Raw genomic sequence first — 18,645 nt, 5'->3', positions numbered from 1 at the left:
TGTTTGTGTGTGCATAGTCCTCACCTGTGGTTTTGGGTCTGGCCCCGGCCCCATTAATGGGACCAGCAGCAGGAGGTCTCCTCGTTGGAGTGCCAGGACCCATCGCCGCAGTCCATGTAGCGTTGGTTGGCCTGGTAGCAGAGGTGGACCTGGGGACTCCGACAGCCTTCCTGTCAGCCACCTTAGTTTGGGTCCTGACAGTGGAAGCGGCGGCCGGCCCCACGGACCTCTTCGTGGCTGCAGCTGACGCCGGTGCTCCGGCTGTGGTCTTCTTTTTGTCCAAAGCTGCTTTCTTGGCCAGGTCACTGGCTGAGGACTTTATTCCATTGGCCATGTGACTTGGGGCCGTGCCCGGACGAGAAGTGCTGGGTCCTGATGCCGGACCCGTTGTGGCCTTGGTGCCAGCTGTGCCTGGCCGTGGTTTAGCCAAGCCCACGGTCTTAGCCTTGGGTTTGGGATCAGCTGCTGCCTTGCCATTGGCCTCCTTGGACGCAGGGGGTGCTGTATGGCTTTCAGGCTGCACTGTGGTGTTTTGGGTGTCTTCGGGCTGTGATGGAGGGGACGGGGAAGTTGAAGGGGCTGGCTGGGCGGGCATCTCGTCAGTGGCCATCCCCTGGGCCGAGGGCTCGGCTCCTACAGCTTCTGTGGGCTCCATGGCAACCCCATCCGGTTTCATCCCTTGTAGGCCCGGCAACGGTCTCACTCACCGGATCCAGCGGCTCACAAACACACTGAAACCGGAGTGGAACCAACGTCCTGTCAACAACCTCACAGATCTGAATGGGGAGAAGAGAGATTCCGAAATGTTGACATTTCATGTTTGTTTATCATAGAACTACAAATACTGGTAGCAGAACTCAAGTATATTATCAGAATAGCCACACATGAAACCATGCAGTCGTAGACAAGTAGCATTTAAAAAACTTTAGAACCAACGGAAATACCATGAGGCACATGGTCTCACCGAGGAATTTGAAATTACTGGAAAAACAGGAGCAGCCAGGGAAGCCAACATGAAGATTTGTTTCTAAATTGCACAGTCACTCACACTGTCTGATAGTAATACAATGTGAGCATCACAGAGACTAAGAACAACGCATGATTAAAACTGGTATTGTCAGAGTACTATTAAAAGTTTGACATGCAATAAGAGAAAACAAAATGTCCTCCAGCATATATCGAGAGTGAGGGAGAGACCGTAAGGCCTTGCAATTGACAGACCGAGACGGAGACAGGAAAACCAGGACCACATGTCCCATTTGTTTGTGATTCTGCTGCCCAGATACTGACCACAATGACAGCCAGCGATTACTAAGAAAAGTCAAACGCTGGTTCTGGGAGGCCTCAATGGACAACACTGTGCGAAACAAATGTAGAGCGTGGATGGAATTTTTTTTTGGGGGGGGGGGGGGGGGGGGGGGGGGTGGATGAGCAGGATCTGGAGCTCATTAGCCTTGCTGGAGCACCTCGAACCCTGGCAGGCTGCTTTCCCAAGCCAACGTGGCCTCCTCTCCCCATTGCTGCTTTTTCTCATATACTCTACTTTCCACCACCCCTTCCTATTACAAGCCCTCCCACCCACTCCTCCAAGCTCCCCCTGTCCAACTGCCCTTCTACCCCAGCACCAACAACAATAGTTAATTTTTCTTCAGTATCCCCCCCATTCCCTCACTCCTTTTTTTCTTAGCCACTTGTTCCTCTTTCCACTACTCTACCCCCTCGATACGCTCTAAGATATGTTCAGTCAACAGATGGTCTGGGCAGAAATCTGTGTTTGGAGCTCAACAAACAGGCTTGGCAAGAGAGGAGGAAGAGAGCGCGCGAGAGAGGAGCACACGCAGAAGAGAGCAAGAGTGAGAGGGGGGGGGGGGTGCAAGAGATGGAAAAGGAAGGAGGGGAAGAAGAAAAGAGGGAGAGCGTAACAAAGAGAGGGTAAGTTAAGGGAGCAACGGAAGAAAAGGAAGGGAGAGCAAGAGGGGGAAGGGAGAGAGGAATGGAAGAGGAAGGGACTGGGAGAGCAGTAACATTTACGCAGAAGACATCTGACTGATGTCATCATTAATAGTTTTTGACTGAAACTTCAGTGGAGCAGATGGAGAAACCTATAGAGGCCAAGCAGCAACTCTATTCAGTTACTTACAGTTGAAGTCGGAAGTTAACATACACTTAGGTTGGCGTCATTAAAACTCATTTTCAACCACTCCACAAATTTCTTGTTAACAAACTAGTTTTGGCAAGTCGGTTAGGCCAAATCATTTTTCCAACAACTGTTTACAGAGATTATTTCACTTACAATTCACTGTATCACAATTCCAGTGGGTCAGAAGTTTACATACACTAAGTTGACTGCCTTTAAACAGCTTGGAAAAGACCAGAAAATGATGTCATTGCTTTAGAAGCTTCTGATAGGCTAATTGACATCATTGACATCATTTGAGTCAACTGGAGGTGTACCTGTGGATGTATTTCAAGGCCTACCTTCAAACTCAGTGCCTCTTTGCTTGACATCATGGTTTCCCGTTTCAAAAGAAAATCAGCCAAGACCTCAGAAAATAAATTGTAGACCTCCACAAGTCTGGTTCATCCTTGGGAGCAATTTCCGAACACCTGAAGGTACCGCGTTCATCTGTACAAACAATAGTACGCAAGTATACACACCATGGGACCACGCAGCCGTCATACCGCTCAGGAAGGAGACGTGTTCTGTCTCCTAGAGATGAACGTACTGTGGTGCAAAAAGTGCAAATCAATCCCAGAACAACAGCAAAGGACCTTGTGAAGATGCTGGAGGAAACAGGTACGAAAGTATCTATATCCACAGTAAAACGAGTCCTATATCGATATAACCTGAAAGGCCGCTCAGCAAGGAATAAGTCACTGCTTCAAAACCACCATAAAAATGCCAGACTACAGTCTGCAACTGCACATGGGGACAAAGATCGTACTTTTTGGAGAAATGTCCTCTGGTCTGATGAAACAAAAATAGAACTGTTTGGCCATAATGACCATCGTTATGTTTGGAGGAAAAAGGGGGAGGCTCGCAAGCCGAACACCACAATCCCAACCGTGAAGCACGGGGGTGGCAGCTTCATGTTGTGGGGGTGCTTTGCTGCAGGAGAGACTGGTGCACTTCACAAAATAGGTGGCATTATGAGGGAGGAAAATGTGGATATATTGAAGCAACATCTCAAGACGTCAGTCAGGAAGTTAAAGCTTGGTCGCAAATGGGTCTTCCAAATGGACAATGACCCCAAGCATACTTCCAAAGTTGTGGCAAAATGGCTTAAGGACAACAAGTCAAGGTATTGGAGTGGCCATCACAAAGCCCTGACCTCAATCCCATAGAACATTTGTGGGCAGAACTGAAAAAGCGTGTACGAGCAAGGAGGCCTACAGACCTTACTCGGTTACACCAGCTCTGTCAGGCGGAATGGGCCAATATTCACCCAACTTATTGTGGGAAGCTTGCGGAAGGCTACCTGAAACATTTGACCCAAGTTAAACAATTTAAAGGCAATGCTACCAAATACCAATTGAGTGTATGTAAACTTCTGACCCACTGGGAATGTGATGAAAGAAATAAAAGCTGAAATAATTCATTCTCTCTACTATTATTCTGACATTTCACATTCTTAAAAATAAACTGATCTAAGACAGGGACTTTTTACTAGGATTAAATGTCAGGAATTGTGAAAAACTGAGTTGAAATGTATTTGGCTAAGGTATATGTAAACTTCCGACTTCAACTGTATTAACATTGACACATACCATAGAGTGGAACACCTTGTCCCCAACTCTCCACACAAACCTCAGTTTGCTACTTATTCACACATTTTTATGTTTACAGAGGAATTTCTTTCCTTCAATACCGTTTGGCCTTGGCCTGTTTGAGTGACACATGAGGCCTAACAGCCTTTTAGTCCGGTCAATTGGCAAATGACTGGACTAAAAGGCAAATTAACAGGATCCTGTGGAACTCGCTGGGCCAGTTTGATAGCAGACAGCCAATAGAACTAATACCAACACCCCTCCCCCGAAACACATGCACCCCTCAATCTCTCCCTCCAAACCAATGGTCTGACCCCTACTTCAACCAGAGAGGACAAACAAAAAGCCTTCAGTGCTTTTCCTCTCCTCGTCCTTCTGGCTCTAACTGCAGGCAGAAAGGCTGTTCGCCGCCACCTCCCTTTTCTCCTCTTCTGTTACATATCTCCAGCACAGAGCAAGAGAGGGGCCAGGGAGGATAAAGGCACCATGAGGAGAGGGGCCAAGTTCGCAGCCTTCAGTCAACTGAGCAGGCCTACACCAGAGCTGCTAGCTATTCTTACAGATCTCTACATTATTCAATGCTATATATATATATATATATATATATATATATATATATATATTATAGCATACTTCAACTCTTGATGCCCAAGAGGTTTTTGTGAAACAGAATTTGTTATCAATGACTTGGCTGAATCAAGTTTGGATTATTGTCCATGAGTTAGAGGCCAGCAGAGTTTCACCAGGACCTAGTACATTGAGCATTATCATCAATCTAATTTGGGGAGGAAACATGGCTAAACTTAATTTACTAATTTGTCATCTCTTCACAATATCACAAGTTCAACTCAATACTCAGTGTTTCAAACAATGCGGCTACCGCATTTGGATGGGCTCTGACACCAATGTAGCGATGCATTAGGGAAATAGCGGGATGAGGGACGTCAGAGAGGGACGACTGCCAGCTAAGTAAATCCAGCGGGCAGCGCCAGTGGGCCGGGCAGGAGTCGGATTTAACGCGCCGTCGCTGTATCCGCGTTCGGTGGACAGCAGCAGGATAAAAGGGGGATGTTTTGGCCTTGGGCAGAATGGGCACTGGCCTGGCTTTACTTGTGCCCATCGCAGGTCCAGCAAATGCCAGTGGCTGCTGACTTAACCACTAATGCCAGGGGCTTACCAAAGTGCAGCCTGTATCGCATTCCTTACCATGAACTGAGCCGACCTCTGGGTAGTGGTAGGTGGCATGATGGCGTCACTAAAACCCTACACATGCATATCAAGGGCTTTGTTGAACTGTAGCAAGGCGATTAGTGAGGGTGTTAGAGACTCCTCTGCGTCAGAGAAGCTAGCTGTAGTTTGTCCTATTTGAAACTATTGCACGGCATCTTTCTTAAAACCCCTCATCACCAAAATGTCCTCGTGACAAATTCTCTGGGAATTTCTGAGCTGCTTTCCATATCCCTGGCCAAGTCTTAGCATAGATTTGCAATTGGAATGATTAAAAGGGGAACGCTCACCAAAAAAAAACGATAGAATAAACTGCACGGTTGATAGATATGAAAGACGTCATGCATTTTTATGAAATAATGAGCCATTGTGCTCCCCTCCATTCATTTGCATAACAAATACCAGTAAAAAAAAAAAAAAAGGCTAATACCATATTCAGGACACAGCATGCTTACTTTCCAGCTAGCGCTGCAGCTAATATCACAATTAGCTCAATGCCCCTGGCAACAATTACCATGTGTTGGAAGTTTGCAAATTCATAAGCCGGTTGGAAATTGCTCCCGGGCTGCAGTCTGACAACAGTGACTGGATAATAACTAGTGTCCAGGAAAACAAACTCTGCAAGTTGTCTGTTATTCTCTGGGTGTGTGGTTAACGCTGCCATCGTAAGCCTGTGGGGTGGGCTGTCTAGACGGAAGAAACTCGGTGCCCCTGTCTCTGTCTCATCTTTGCTGCGTTGCATCTTCTAACTCACCCCCCCCCCCTCTCTCGCCCCCTCTTTTTTTCTTGCAGTTTAATTACAGCTGTCTGCAATCATCCTACAGTGCCAGCCATGTTTTAGCCGCACAGCAAAATGGGTCACTTATAATACTCCTTTAATACAAACAGAGGGGGATTTAGCGGTGTTGAGAGTGGGTTGGAAATGCAGTCGGACTACAGGGAGAACGAAAGAGAAAAAGAGCAAGGGTTGGGATGGATGCTGGGGGTGTTACTGATGTCAGTTTAGTGTCATAACAGTCTTAACCACAGGTGAAAAATAGATTATTCTCTCTGCTAGCTCACAGAGGGAGGTGAACGGGGAGAGTGCGGAGGGAAATATGAGGGGTGTTTCAATGATAAATCTGCCCTAAAGGTTTGAGGTTGAGGCCCAGTGTCGTGTGCACATGTGCTGGAATGCCTGGGGAGAGCTCGGGCCAGGGCGTCTGTCGGTGAGCCGAGCCACCCCGTCCACATTCCAGCTCTGCCTGTCAGGCTCCTCAGGGTAGCAGCCTATAAACAGCTGTCACAGGAAGGGTGTGTACGAATATATACACTGAATAGTTGGTCCCATGTTTCATGAGCTGAAATAAAAGAACCCAGACATTTTCCATATGCACAAGAAGCTTATTTCTATAAAATTGAGCACATATTTGTTTACATCCCTGTTAGTGAGCATTTCTCCTTTGCCAAGATTATCCATCCACCTGACAGGTGTGGCATATAAAGAGGCTGATTAAACAGCATGATCATTACACAGGTGCACCTTGTGCTGGGGGTGATAAAAAGCCCCTAAAATGTGCAGTTGTGTTACACAACGCCACAGATGTCTCCAGTTTTTAGGGAGTGTGCAATTGGCATGTTGAATGCAGGAATGTCCACCACAGGTGTTACCAGAGTTTTGTTTGGGATGCTTTGGATCAACAGTGTATTCCAGTTCCCGCCGATATCCAGCAACTTGGCACAGCCATTGAAGGGGAGTGGGACAACATTCCACAGGCCACAATCAACAGCCTGATCAACTATGCGAAGGAGAGGTGTCACACTGCATGAGGCAAATGGTGGTGACACCAGATACCAACTGGTTTTCTGATTCACGCCACTACTTTATCTGAGACCAACAGATGCATATCTGTATTCCCAGTCCTGTAAAATCCATAGATTAGGGCCTAATTTATTCATTTAAATTGAATGACTTCCTTATATGAACTGTGACTTCGTCAAATCTTTGACATTTTTGCATTTATATTTTTGTTCAGTATATAAACTGTGTTAGAGTGAGCGCAGGGGACGGTCAGATTAAGCATTCTTCTGATTCCACTGTGCTATACAAAGTACTTGCATCATCTTTGACTACAAGACTGTGAACAATAGACCTCCATTTTAGACTGCACTGCCAAAGCAAACCCTGTGTCTGTGACCAACCTTCCCTGACTGCCCCTGTGCCTGACAGAGACAACCCAATTGAGCATTTAACACAGCGTCTGCTAGCTAAACTGGGCCTGGATGGTAGAGACTATGGTGTAACTGAGCTGTATAGCACCATGGGTGTTCGACAAACAGGGGCCTCAGTCTCTGGTTATTCATTAATGGACTGCTGTCTGACTGAGTGAGGCCTTGCTATGTGGAGGCCTCCGAAGTACTGGGGCTCTGGCCAAAGGAAACACAGGCTTCATTCAGTGTGTGGGTGTGTGTGTGTGTGTGTGTGTGTGTGTGTATATATAAAGGGGTATGACAGGAAAGGAGGGTGGATAAGGGAGAGTGGAGAGGCTTTAGAAAGACAGGAGTTTTGTAGGGAGAAAAGAGTATTGGAGAAGGAGGGGTTTATTAGGGAAGGGGGTTTCCTACATAGAACTTCATTATTGGACCAGTTCCCTGCAGACAGGAAAGGGGCAGTCACTAGTCAAAGTCAACAACTGACCAAGTTCACCAGAAGTTACAACGCATTTTGACCAAAGCAGATATACACACACACACCAGGGTCATCTTCATTAGGGAAAATCGTAGCAAAGCATTTTGCAATGGAAAACGAAAACTTGACCAATAAGAAATGCTGGTTCAGGTAATCCTTCCCCTTGTCAGTCCATTTTCTTCCGTTGAGTGCCTAATGAATGACCCAAGTCATTAACCTACCAACAGCATGAGAACACAGCCTCCTAAATACTTCCTATCCACCGAGGGGGGAAAAAAATAGTTGAGCAGGGAAAGCCAGAACTGGCCTATCTAGACTGCCAGCCTGTCCAAAGAGGGAGCCAATATATTTAGTAAGAAGGGGAAGTTGAATGAACTCTTAGGATTGGTGGTGGAAGGGCGAAGGATGGGGTGAAGTGTGTGTGGGGTGTGGAGAGAGCGTAAGACTGTTGCTTCTTCTGCCCATATAAGGCAGTGTTGCAGAGTTCTGCTGCATCACCACAGAACACTCAGAAAACATGGCACGCAGAGAGATCCAATCTCCTGATGAAATCCACCAACACAAGATAGTCATTACTCACAGCGTAATGACAGGAGAGGCTCTGCTGAGCATATGAGCCCAGCTCTGTTCTCAACCCAGTTGCATGGCTGTCTCAGTCCTTCTCAACTAAATGAAAGATGCTGTTGTCATAGACATGGGAGTCCCTGCTCTCAATTTTGAAAATACAGCAAATCAACAAAAGCACACCAGGCAGGTCACTAGTGATGCAAGTCGGTATTCGACGTCCATCCATGTCTGAGGACGTCAGGAGATGACGTGGAAACCGGCCACTAGGGGCAACAGTGAGCAATGTTACCTTCAAGGAGGCTTTGGTTGTGGACGGGGATGGCGGATGGGTGTAAGCATCTGTGTTATATATACAGTTGAAGTCGGAAGTTTACATACACCATAGCCAAATACATTTAAACTCAGTTTCACAATTCCTGACATTTAATCCTAGTAAAAATTCCCTGTCTTAGGTCAGTTAGGATCACCACTAATTTAAGAATGTGAAATGTCAGAATAAGAGTAGAGAGAACTATTTATTTCAGCTTTTATTTCTTTCATCACATTCCCAGTGGGTCAGAAGTTTACATACACTCAATTAGTATTTGGTAGCATTGCCTTTAAATGGTTTAACTTGGGTCAAATGTTTTGGGTAGCCTTCCACAAGCTTCCCACAATAAGTTGGGTGAATATTGGCCCATTCCGCCTGACAGAGCTGGTGTAACCGAGTAAGGTCTGTAGGCCTCCTTGCTCGTACACGCTTTTTCAGTTCTGCCCACAAATGTTCTATGGGATTGAGGTCAGGGCTTTGTGATGGCCACTCCAATACCTTGACTTGTTGTCCTTAAGCCATTTTGCCACAACTTTGGAAGTATGCTTGGGGTCATTGTCCATTTGGAAGACCCATTTGCGACCAAGCTTTAACTTCCTGACTGACTATTTTGTGAAGTGCACCAGTCCCTCCTGCAGCAAAGCACCCCAACATGATGCTGCCACCCCCATGCTTCAGGTGGGATGGTCTTCTCAGGCTTGCAAGCCTCTTTTTCCTCCAAATCTAACAATGGTCATTATGGCCAAACAGTTCTATTTTTGTTTCATCAGACCAGAGGACATTTCTCCAAAAAATACGATCTTTGTCGCCATGTGCAGTTGCAAACCCTAGTCTGGCTTTTTTAATGGCGGTTTTGGAGCAGTGGCTTCTTCCTTGCTGAGCGGCCTTTCAGGTTATGTCAATATAGGACTCGTTTTACTGTGGATATAGATACTTTTGTACCCGTTTCCTCCAGCATCTTCACAAGGTCCTTTGCTGTTGTTCTGGGATTGATTTGCACCATCTCTAGGAGCCAGAACGTGTCTCTTTTCTGAGCGGTATGACGGCTGCGTGATCCCATGGTGTTTATACTAGCTTACTATGGTTTGTACAGATGAACGTGGTACCTTCAGGCGTTTGGAAATTGCTCCCAAGGATGATCCAGACTTGTGGAGGTCTACAATTTTTTGGGCTGATTTCTTTTGATTTTCCCATGATGTCAAGCAAAGAGGCACTGAGTTTGAAGGTAGGCCTTGAAATACATCCACAGGTACACCTCCAATTGACTCAAATGATGTCAATTAGCCTATCAGAACCTTCTAAAGCCATGACATTTTCTGGAATTTTCCAAGCTGTTTAAAGGCACAGTCAACTTAGTGTATGCAAACTTCTGACCCACTAGAATTGTGATAGTGAATTATAAGTGAAATAATCTGTCTGTAAACAATTGTTGGAAAAATGACTTGTGTCATGCACAAAGTAGATGTCCTAACCGACTTGCCAAAACTATAGTTTGTTAACAAGAAATGTGTGGAATGGTTGAAAAACAAGTTATAATGACTCCAACCTAAGTGTATGTAAACCTCCGACTTCAACTGCGTGTGTGTGTGTATATATCCCCCCCCCCCCACACACTATGAGCTTGTAATAATACTGCGAAATTGTGAAAAATTATGATCATGCCCTGGGATGGAGTTTTGGCCTGCCTGGTGACATCAGAAAATGAGTTAATAGACCAATAGTGCTTTGTTAAGAAGCCACCTGTTAAAAAAAAAGTATATATTTTTGAAAACTTAATTGTTACCCAGAAATGATTTGATATAGAGATAAAAATAATGGTAGCATTGTACCTTTAATAGGCCTAAATTACCTTGGGCACAGTTGTGCCAAGTGCAGCATGAGATTATGATAAGATCCTATATGGAGGCTGCAGTGGGCTCCATATAGGCTAGTAGGCAGGGTTTAAGAAGGGTAGGGGTCGTAAGTGCCAAAGCGTGTGAGTGAGTGATGTCCTCGGCAGACCCAACTGGGGGGCGGGTTGTTCACATCCCAACGCACTCTAACCACAACTGCCGCCTTCTTCCACACACTGCAAAAGAGGCAGGAAACCACACACACAAAACACAGCTCTACTCCAAAGAATTCATTCTGGGACACAGTGAGGGAGGGAGAGGCACTAGCATTTCCTTCACAGTCCCTGCTGGCGTCTGATAACAAAAAGGCGATGGTTGCCGAGCCGACTTTTTCAGGATCTTTAGTCTGCTGCTCTCAAAGATCCAGAGCTTCTGCATACGTGTATATTCTCTTTAGGTGCAGAGAACAAGCTACTCCGTGGAATGGTGCTCGTTTAATAAAGTTAGATCAAAGCTGAATCAGTGTCTGCAAGATCACAGTATTCTACATAACCAAATATAATAGCATAAAACTACTGTCAGACAAAAACACCACGCATTCAACATGATAATTCTTCAAGTTTTACCTGTGAAACATCCATTGCAGAATGATTCTATATAGTAACCATTTGATCTCAATCAGTTTAATGGGGGATATGCATTCAGATTTTCTTCAGTTATACAGTGTTGTTTAGAAGTAGCCTACGGTGTTGTTTAGAATGATGGAGCTAACTAATTTTAGAGCAGATGGTGTTAAACTGTAGCATAGCCTACCTGCGTATTTTGCCTAGTGGCAAGCGCTGTTGACAGTCATTTTAAACTACTATGCCATTATATTTGGTTATGGTGAACACTGATTATATGATCTTGCAGATATCGATCCAACTTTATTAAACGAGCACCATGGCCAATTGCCCAATGACTATGTGTAACGCAGGCCAACTAATGTTGAATAATACTTAACGTTACTAGTTACTATTGGTTCAGAGTTTGTTTTGATATTTTAACCTGTGTGTCGTGATCGCGTTTCGTGTGGGGGGACAAAATAAATGTATGCACGATGGCACACACGCGCAGCCGGTTTGGGTTCCGTGTTAGGCTAGCTCAGTTATCGATCAATTGAAATAGCAAACGTTAGTGATCATGCATGGCGAACTATTTTAGTTTTCATACTTTCATAAGTGATTAACTAGTATCAATATCCATTTTGGTACACTTATGTTTTAGATGACTTTATAAGAAATTGCATGTAGGTGTAAGCACTAGTACTTTATTTGCCCGGGCTAGTTAGTCTATTGTTCAGTCCACATGAGTCTGGTGCTGTAGTTAAAGTGTAAAGCATTTTGAGTAAGTTTTATCTTCTTATTCCTGTAAGAGAATGAAGCTAAGCACTATATTAATGGTTATATAAGAAGGTACTCATGAGATATATATATATATATATATACACACACATATAGTGTGATCCTGTTTGTAAAACAGGTCAGGTTTTCTGAGTATGGATTCAGTTCCACCAACGATGGCGAGCAGCCCGAACCCAGGACAACAAGAGGATTTGCATGTGAAGATTTATTTTCCTTGGAGAACAGTGAATTTACACTGCCATACTAAGGTGTGGTAGGATTTTTCTTGCAAGACATCATTGCATCATACATTGCAGTGGGATTGTTATAAGCACATGCTACACTTAAATGCCTTACAGTGTTAATTGATCAGCACAGTCACTCACATTTGATTCCATCTCATAGTGGTTCATGTCAATATTTGTGAATTGGTTTGTGTTTTATGTGGATTCATGTTTATTGTATTGCCATTTCAACTTTGAAATCTGAGACACCCTCAGAGTTGGGTGCACCCTAGTAACCTATAGGCAGAATATATGGCCGATATCTAAGTGTGTTGTAAAGTTGATGCATTTCATTGATATTGAGCTCATTGTACAAATGTCACATAAAAATATTTACTCAGTGATTCATTTATTTTGTAAGTGTTTTTATTTACAAAATACAAGCCGGCATTCTTTTCCTAAATTATTAGTTGTATTATTAGTTGTGTGGTTTTAATTTCTCACTACTGCTCCAGTAGTGAACCTAACTGGTCCAATAGAGTTTAAGCTTAAACATACAGTAGCCCATAGCGTTAAGCAATTGTTACATATGCGTCGCCCGAGTAGCCTCTTCTCCAAGCGTAGAGAATATATACAAGCACAGAATATTTTAGTGCTGTAGACTGAAGATCCTGAAAAAGCCAGATCCGCAGCCACTCCGTAACAAAAACAGGCCATGTTGGACAACGCACACACACTACTGTGGGCTCTCCCAATGAAGCTATGCACCGCTACGCACCGCTGCCTTCCCATGCACACCCTATGGTGGCAGGCTCTTCACAGTGACCTGAGGGTGAGGGCAGGGTGCTGATCTCCTATGAGGCATCTCAACAGGAGAAACTCTCCCATGGAGGATAGCTTACTGACCTTTACCCTTCCATTTAACCAGATCCACTGGCACAATGGACTCAGAGTGGAATGGAATTACTCAGTGGGAATATGAGCTCATGCCGACCTGAAAAGCCATCGCTACTAACTGAAGCCCATGGCATCTCATCTGGCAGTGGCAGTACACTGAAGAGGTAGTGCTCATTTCAGTTGGAGACAGAATTGAAGCCTAAAACCCATGTCAATGACAAATCAAATCGCAAAAATGACCTATCAAATCCCTCTATGGCTAATCAAAAACAAAACACACAGGTTCCCCAAGCCAGCCAGCATTAAATGTCTTAGGGTACAATCCAAAACATGGGACCCCCTACTGGAGCCCTACACGGGCATGTATTTTAAGCCCCCCAAACCCTAACCATGCCCAAGACATTCAGGCCCTATTGTTTCTGCCAAGTTTAAGGCCTGGCCCAAAATCAGAAAAGACTTCCTCCATTAGTAAACCCTTTAGCTGCTACTCTCCATCTGACACAAGCTCCCTGCACTCCGAGTCAGTGAGTAACCATAGCAAGGGCTCCACTTGGGCTGCTCTGCTCAATGAAGAGACATGAAGCAGTTAGCTGTAAACTCCGACAAAACGCAAGGAACATCGTTATGATCCTAGTCAGATATGACTGTACTGCGCAGCAGAGCACAAGCAACTGGCTCAGCTTCAAAATGTTAGAGGTCAATTTAGTGACACCCTGCCCACACCCTAGTTACTGATGAATAAACAGGCCCTAACCCGATGTATAATGTCGGGGTCCGTCGAGCTCAGGTCGGGTAGCGGAGCTCTACCCCACCAAGCGCCCCTTTCTTGCATCACCCCACCCCTCACTGGGTGTCCTCTGCACTAGGGGTCTTCTGGAAGCCCCGCCCCATGTATAGTTGGCGCACTACAAAGCTTGTTAACTCTAGACAAAGACCTGTATGATGTGTCTGCACAGTCCCACTTCCTGGATGACTGATGAGGCTAGGGCAGACCCCGTTGGAGACACCGGGGCACAAGGCCCCTTTGCCAACTTGGGTAGACCACAGATATACGGAGAGAACAAAGATGCTTCTAAGCTATTCTATGGATCAGTAGTGGACATCTCCAAGTCATGGAGGACTGCAGTGTGTGCATGCTCCTGTTCCAGTCCAGCTCCTATGAATAAACCCTATCCTGGTCTAATGAAAGACCATAATTAGTTGATTGCTTGGCTGAAGTATATGTGTCCTGCAAGTGCTACAGCCCTCCAGGATTAGAGCTGCTGTCCCTGACATATAGGATGGACACGAAGCATTGGCTTAGCCATGCTAAACAATTCATTAGCTGGACTGTGTACTTAAACCACACGTTAATGTTAATTAATTCCATAGGGGGGCATGGAGATGTGCTAAGTGACTTTAAAGCACTCGATAACGGGATGAGGAGGATAAGACTGTGGCGAGTCACGCTACAGGCTAAGTGGATAGTTAGTGTAGCCAATTAGCCTTGGGGAGTCAGATGGGATAGCCTAACAAGGTAGTGTTAAGGGAAATCATAAGACAATGGGGTAACCTAGTCATTTAGCCTGGGGGGAATAAGGAAATAGACTCGAGGCTAGCACAATCTGGTTAAACTGGACCAGGTTCAAAGCAGCACTGAGCCAGGTTTGGTCTGGGGGTCTCATCAGGACAAGGCGCGAATGGGGCTGAATGTTCTCGCAGGGTGGGAGATGGCAGAGGGGAGGTGTGTGTGCTGGTTGTCAGTGAGTAATCTGAGGATTAAAAGGTAACAGACAGGGCCCATTGTCTGCCCCTGTGCCCACTGAGCCCCCTTTGTCCTGGGGCATAGAGGGGCGTGTGGATTAGTTTAGCCAGGGCAGGGGGACAGGGGTAGCAGCTGGCACGCTTGGTTTTGGCCAAAATCCCACAAGAACAACCAGACCTGGGACACCAGGGCTCTAAATTCACATCTTCTCAACCCCCATTGGAGAAGGTCTGAGGGGTTTGCGAAGGAGACAAGGGGATAAGTTGCAGGGAATCACTGAAAGACTAATTGAGTTAAAGCCATGACAGACCAGGGACACCAGGCTTTGGAGGGATGGGGAGGGTGAGGCTGATAGTGGGACGGCTACAGGGCCGCTCCTCTCTGGGGATCAGGAAGAAAGTCAATAGTGGAAAGTAGCTGTGCTCTGTGGTGCTGCCGCCTCAGGGCCAGATCAGTTACCAGGGCTATGAGCAGCCAGGGTGAGCCCAGGCCAGATGGACTGATCCCATCGCTCCTGCCTGGCTGCCAGGCACTTGGGGGCACACACACCATGACTCTATTACTGAACACACAGACCTAGGTTACTCATGGGTCGAGAGGCAGACCAGAGCAAAACAGGATGTGTGTAACCAGCCACAACACACAGACAGCAAGGGCTGTCATACACACACCTCAAACCTGGGGGTCAACGCCTAACCACAAATCAAACCTTGTCCCAAAGCACCCCATTAAAACAAACCATATATGGCTAAAGCCTATCGGGAGGGATACAGTGCGAATAGATTTGAATGAAGCCTCATATTTAATATTTTTCCTAAGTGGACTTAATAGTTCTTTGAGCAGAAAGGTCAGACCAGAACACACAGGATCTGACCAAACCAGATTCCTGAATGTGCTGAACACTTTGGCTCATAGCAGAGCACAGAGCCACATTTCATAATGCCAGGCAGCCACAGAGTCTAAAAGCAGTGTGTGTCCATTGCTTCGTGGCTAATAAAGAGAACGCTGAATGCCAAGGCACAGACCACCACAGTGGCAAGCGCTACAGCAGCACAACCAACCACAGCTTCCCACGGGACAGCCGGCAGCAACCCTTCCAGACTGGAGACCGTGTTTCTGCGTCCCAAATAGCACCCTACTGCCTATATTTGGGTCCGACTTACTGAGACACCATAGAAACCAGTGAGAGAATGCATGATGAAACCTACTGTAATTGTATTTCACAGCAGATGTGTGCCATACGTAATACAGCAAATTGAGGGATTTTATGGCAGTTGATAGGGTAGATAATAGCTAGTCCCGTCAGGGTGTGTGTAATTAGGTATTATATCATCTGCTCACTGCAGGGCAAAGAAAATGGATTTGAGCCCAGTGACCTTGACATGCATTGCGTAATATCTCAGATGTTGCATTGATGCTTTCACATGGCCCCAACAATAACCAGAGCAAATAAGGGCGCATTAGCAACCATACAAGTGGAAAGCCATGAGTCAACAGCACACCTTTGTGACACCCGCACTCCCAATACTATTATTTAAGTGAATTTGTTGAAGGCACCCAACGAAATAACTAAGATACTGACCAGAGTTTTACAGCTGTATCCAATTTAAGCAGCGGTCCGGTCACGCGATCGGAAACAATGCAATGACAACCACTTGTATTTATGTGAGTCTTAACTAAAATAGACAACTGCAGCTGCCCCAAAAGGCACCATGCTGACTAAACAAGGGAGTCCAGACTACAGGAGAGGAACCATTTGAAGTGCACCAGTGCATTTACATTCCAAGACTAGTTGGGTGCTAATCATGTTACATGACTCTCGTAGAAAGAACGTTAGTTCTACGAGGCTGATCTAAGGTCAGTTTTCTTTCAATAACTACAGCGATAAGGATGATTTTAGGGTTGGTAATACTGATCCTAAACCTGCACGTAGGGTAGTCTCGTCAACCCAACCATAGACAAAAGCAGTGACTGGGTTATTTTTTGGCATAGGCAAACTACGTCACTGCCTACATCACTACTTTATCCGCTTTAAAAAAATACTGGCTAGCAAGATGGAGATCACAGAGGTTATTTTTAACGAGTGCATTTCACTAGTGGCTATTTTACATTTTTATTTTATTTAACTAAGCAAGTCAGTTAAGAACAAATTCTTATTTTCAATGACGGCACAGGAACAGTGGGTTAACTGCCTTGTTCAGGGGCAGAACGGCAGATTTTTACCTCGTCAGCTCTGGGAATCGATCTAGCAACCTTTCGGTTCCTAGTCCAACGCATCAACTTCCTGCAAAACCACTGAAAACTTTGGTTTTGAATTGCAACGTTCTGTTATGTCCGCCCCGTAATTTGTTGGGAGAGTCCCTTGAATTTTCCCCCCTTATTGACGTAGTGTGATATAGTTCCTCTATGCCAAAAGAGCCCATAATTGAAACAAAGACTCTAGTCACTGACTACCAACCTCTATTCTATTTAGATCTGACACTGCAGAGGTTTAGGATGAGGACAGAGGAAGTGGCGACCATACAGGGGAAGTGTTATTATCTTAAACCGGGGTGTCAAAGTAATTTCCCCCCGGGGGCCACATTTGGTCTTCAACGAGGTCTGGCAGGCCGCACAGAATTTGTTATATTAAAAAAATTGCTAAATATAGTCCATCTATCGTTTCTGGAATTTTCAATGCGCCCTGACATGTAGGTGATTATTAGTGAGCTGGACACATTCAAGAAACTGTTTGAATGTAGGTCCATTATAATTGACAGTTGATTTGGTTTTAGTCATTTTAAAGTATATAATAATAATAATAAGAGCATCCGCGGGCCAGATTGGACCCCCCTCCCGGACTGCATGTTTGACACCCCTGATCTTGTGAACTTGTTAGGAGCTCAGGCTGCCATAGGCATCAGTGAGAGAGATGGTTTCACACCCCTGCAGTGATAATTCACACTCAGAGGGTTGCCTGAGAGGTCACTGCTGAGCGAGGACATACACTCCCCACTCAGGGCGGCGAGAGGGTGTCACTGTCAAACCCCTGCAGCAACGTAACCTCTCAGTCAATGCGACACCCTGAAACGGATATATAACACACCCCTACAACAAAACCCGAAAACCAAACAAGATCACATTCACCACATTAGCAAAAAGGAAAACAGTCATGTCTCCTTTAAGAAATCAAATGACAATTTAACACAATTAACTCTTTCAGATTGAAATTAAACACTTGATCACTGATAAGAGGCCTGTTATCCGAAACAGAACAATTGATGACAACAGCAGACACGACCAGACTGATGCTGTTCGATAGACGTTCGAAATCTGATCAAGAATCTGTCATTTGATGGACTTCTGTTGACACCCAATCAGTGACATTGAGATGGGGCAGGTGGGATAGCATTCGTTGGCATGTGGAATGCATGTGCCCCATTACGGATGACGTAATATGTATTTGGAGCCAAAACCCAGATGACAGTATCACTGGGATCTGACATAGCCATCTGATGCTTCTGAACTCTCCCTCTAGCGCTGCCCAGACTGTTGTCATGGGTGATATCTCTGGATGTGTAGGTGTGAGTATGAAAACAGACAGCGATGTGAATCTTGGTGAGCAGTATAATCTAGCAGCCAGCCATCTCCAGACTTGGAGATACGCCAGACAGACACTCCCGTTTTCACTGACGTGCTGTTGGTGTAAAAAGTAACTCAACATCTTCTTGTGATAGGGAAATTGTGATGGGCAGGCGCAGGCCTATATGCTTCTCTATCAATTTTGCGCACATTAGATTTTCAGCTGGATGTTAATGGTGTGTATAATGTGATATTGATTCAGCAATGTAACCAACAAAGACATTTAGACTACATACACACACATATATATACACACACACATATATAAATAAAATAACAGTTAAGGATGCACTTTCGATTGGGCTATCAATCGATAATGGGCTCGCGCTCCACCTGCTCTCCATTAGAAAACGCAGTTTCATAGCAGAGTTTACCCGCGAGCCACAGAATTTAGCGAAGCCCAAA

At 45.3% G+C, this 18,645-nt stretch overlaps 1 protein-coding gene across 2 annotated transcripts in view; it reads right to left on the bottom strand.

Moving 5' to 3' along the window:
- Positions 1-18,645, bottom strand: part of LOC120065793 (histone-lysine N-methyltransferase 2D-like) — a 45,429-nt gene that overhangs the window by 25,951 nt on the left and 833 nt on the right. For both annotated transcript variants that reach the window (XM_039016849.1, XM_039016856.1), the window contains exon 2: positions 25-776. In XM_039016849.1, coding sequence (XP_038872777.1) covers positions 25-676 — 652 coding nt within the window. In that variant the 5' untranslated portion in view covers positions 677-776. The remainder of the gene's footprint in view (positions 1-24; positions 777-18,645) is intronic.

This window comes from Salvelinus namaycush, chromosome 2 (assembly GCF_016432855.1).
Source record: "Salvelinus namaycush isolate Seneca chromosome 2, SaNama_1.0, whole genome shotgun sequence".
Classification (NCBI taxonomy): Eukaryota; Metazoa; Chordata; class Actinopteri; order Salmoniformes; family Salmonidae; genus Salvelinus; species Salvelinus namaycush.
The sequence above is the reverse complement of the archived record's forward strand: the minus strand, read 5'-3'. Positions and strand labels throughout refer to the sequence as shown.